Source organism: Microtus ochrogaster, chromosome 2 (genome assembly GCF_000317375.1).
Source record: "Microtus ochrogaster isolate Prairie Vole_2 chromosome 2, MicOch1.0, whole genome shotgun sequence".
In the NCBI taxonomy this organism is placed as follows: Eukaryota; Metazoa; Chordata; class Mammalia; order Rodentia; family Cricetidae; genus Microtus; species Microtus ochrogaster.
In genome coordinates this window covers 45,195,084-45,198,086 of record NC_022010.1, presented here as the reverse complement: position 1 = coordinate 45,198,086, position 3,003 = coordinate 45,195,084, and the positions used below count along the sequence as shown (strand labels likewise).

The 3,003-nt window shown below is 51.6% G+C and overlaps 1 protein-coding gene across 1 annotated transcript in view; it reads left to right on the top strand.

Annotated features, from left to right (window-relative positions):
• The first annotated feature begins 465 nt into the window (after nucleotides 1-465).
• The window catches only part of LOC101980000 (poly [ADP-ribose] polymerase 14), a 44,699-nt gene continuing 42,161 nt past the window's right edge, over nucleotides 466-3,003 (top strand). Inside the window, exon 1 of the mRNA XM_013351161.2 lies at nucleotides 466-712. Coding sequence (XP_013206615.1) covers nucleotides 473-712 — 240 coding nt within the window. The 5' untranslated portion in view covers nucleotides 466-472. The remainder of the gene's footprint in view (nucleotides 713-3,003) is intronic.

The following is a 3,003-nucleotide window of genomic DNA, read 5'->3' as shown; positions in this document are numbered from 1 at the left end:
CAGGTTAAATTCTGATGGGTGGTCCCCAAGAAAGCAGGGAGTATCCGGAGAGGACCATTTGTGAGCCCCTTTTCTTCTCTCATACAATGTGGATTTCAGGTATACTGAAGTTATCCTAGGGATGGAGCAAAGCTCAGCTGTGGCTGGGGTGAAGTGCAGCCTGAGCCCAGCTAGGGAGCCACGTGAAGGTGCACTGCAGACCAGAGTCCTGGGGACTGCCAGCTCAGGGGGATTGACTCACCTCTGTGAGGGCTGGAAAATAAAGAGGGGACTGGGAGTGCCCCAGGGTCCTTGGGTGTGTGTGGGAGTTTGGGAGTGATGCTTTATTCCAATTCGGGGTCAGCTAGGTGAAAATAGAAAGTAAGGACGCTGAGGAATTTCCAGGAAATGAAACCGAAAGAGAAGTTAACTCAGAGTAAACTCTGCGCAGCTTTAGGCGACCCAGCAGTAGCGGTTTCGCAGGCCTGCCAGGATGGCAGAGTCCGGGCCCTTCCCGCTGATGGTCGAGGGGTCTTGGGGCCTAGACCCCCCGAAGACCTTAATCAACAAGTTGCAAATGTACTTCCAGAGCCGAAAGAAGTCGGGCGGAGGGGAGTGCGAGGTCGTCCCACAGCCCGGGAGCCCGGCAAGCTTCCTGGTGCTCTTTTCCCCGGAGGACGGTGAGAGGCTAAAAGGCCGAAAAGGGTCGCCCGGCGCGGGGTTCAGGCCATCGGTGCCGGGCCCAGAACTCTGAGCAGCGCGATGGGAGCGGGAGATCCTGGGGTCAGAATGGGGAGTGGCCAGCGCATCCAGGAGTGGCAGTTTCCTTGCTCTTCCAGGAGCTTCCTGGTGCTGTGAACCTTCCCGTGCTTTGCTTTTTCTTCCTTCCTTCTTTCTTTCCTTCTTTCTTCCTTTCCTTCCCTTTTTAAAAATGTTTTTATTCAGGACAGGCTCCAAAGCCACAGAGAAACCCTGTCTCGAAAAAACCAAAAAAAAAAAAAATGTTTTTATTATTCAAGTGGTGCAGTTAAAGAATTAAGAATCTTGCAGTCTTGGGTCAGCTAGCACTACTGAGTTCTACTAGCTGGGGGGTGGGGGACAATGTCTTTGGGAGGTGAGCTTGAGAAGGGAAAAGCCCCAGGGCTCTAGTGCCACAGCCTGGACAAAGTCTTTCTTTGTCCTTCTGCCCCAGGGTGGCCTGAAGTGGTTGTGGGCTTTGAGTTGGGGTGGGGGTTCCAGTGGAGAGTTCCCTCATGGCAGGAAGGCTCCAGAACCATTGAGCAGTTGAATGCTCCCCACTTCTGTCTGCAATCTGCAAGGGAGGCCACAGCCCGGGAGCCCGGCAAGCTTCCTGGTGCTCTTTTCCCCAGACCTGTGGCTCCAGGAAGGCCACCATTAGTTCCCTCCTGAGATATTTTTGTTTGTTTGTTTTTGTTTTAGGAGGCAGTTTCTCTGTAGCTTTTGGGGGTGTCCTGGAACTTGCTCTTGTAAACCAGACTGGCCTTGAACTCAGAGGAATCTGCCTGCCTCTGCCTCCAGATTAAAGGAGTGTGCCACTACCATCAGGCCCCACCTGAGATTTTGTAGACCAGGGTCACCCTCAGAATACAGACAATTCCTCCCTCTTATCCTTGGATTTGGAGAGACCTTTGGAGGGAATGAGGGGCAAGGAGGCCAAGGAAGCCAGGCTGTAGACTAGATAACAGCCCAACAAGGAGCCAAGAAGAAAAAAATGACAGAAAGAGACAGGTGTAGAAGGTATTGACACACGTTTTCAGAAAGCCAGGTCAGGAGGCAGGAGAGACCTGCAGGGCGCTGAATCCCTCTGCAAAGCAAGAACCTTATTGATAGTCCTGGGTTGGATTTCACCAGGGTGGGATCCACAGAGAGCTGACAGCAAAACCTGTTTTCTCATTTTCTCTTTTCCTAGAGCAGTGTGGTTCTCGACCTTCCTACTGCTACAACCCTATAATACAAACTGTGGTGACCCCATCATAAGCTTATTTTCATTGCTACTTCACAGCTGTAATTCTGCTACTGCTATGAAGTGTAATGTAAATATCTCTGTTTCTGATGGTCTTAGGCTACCTCTGAGAAAGGACCTTTGACTCTCAAAGGGGTCACGACCCACAGGTTGAGAACCACCTCAGAAGATTAGAGGGTTCCCAGTTTGATGCCAGCTGTTACTACTCCAGTAGACACAACCCTTACGGAGTGCGTTCTTCTCTTGAGCTGTCTCCAAATGTAGGTCGCATGTTAGGGGTACAGACTACCACATCCTTGTCACAGCGAGGGCAGGGGAACTAGACCCAGCCCCAGCTCTATTCTAGACACTTTAGTACAGAGAATGTGGGTGAGTGGGGAAGCATTTGCCACCAGCCCTCTGAGGTGACTGGGATGTGCTGAAGTCTGAAAAATCCCTGTTGTTTATCGAGAGCCTCAAACCAACAAAATGGAGATCTATAGGATACTGGTAGTTTAGTGACATACAGAGCAGGGGGAAGTATGGTTGTGAGGGTGCAGTCCCAGCTGTAGCCTTCCCAGCAGGCCCTGGGCAGCTGAGGTGAAGGCTGGGCTCACACCCCCAGCTCAGCGTTCACCCCCAGCTCAGCGTTCTCCCTCAGGGGCTCCCAGTGCACAGCCCCCTCTTCTCCCAGGTGGCTCAGCTGATTCCTCTCATTCACTCCCAACAAAGATGACTCAGAACACTAAAATGGAACATTGTTGCAGGCCAGTCTTTGGGGTGACTAGAACTTCTATTCACTTTCGGTTTCCTAGTTGAGGCCCCGCTTCCTCCTCAGCAAGGCAGCTGGAATTTCCCTAGGGCAGCAGCTTTCCTTTCCTGTAGAGGCCCTACCCTCTGTCCCAGAAACACCCTGAGCAGGCATGAATTCATGTAAACCTACACTAGCTGGGCAGTACTACTGAGCCTACCAGTGCAGTAGTATATACCAGTACCAACAGGGAGGTCTCACCTTTGTAGGTCAACTGGGTTTGTGTACTGTTGAGTATGTAGGTGTTTTT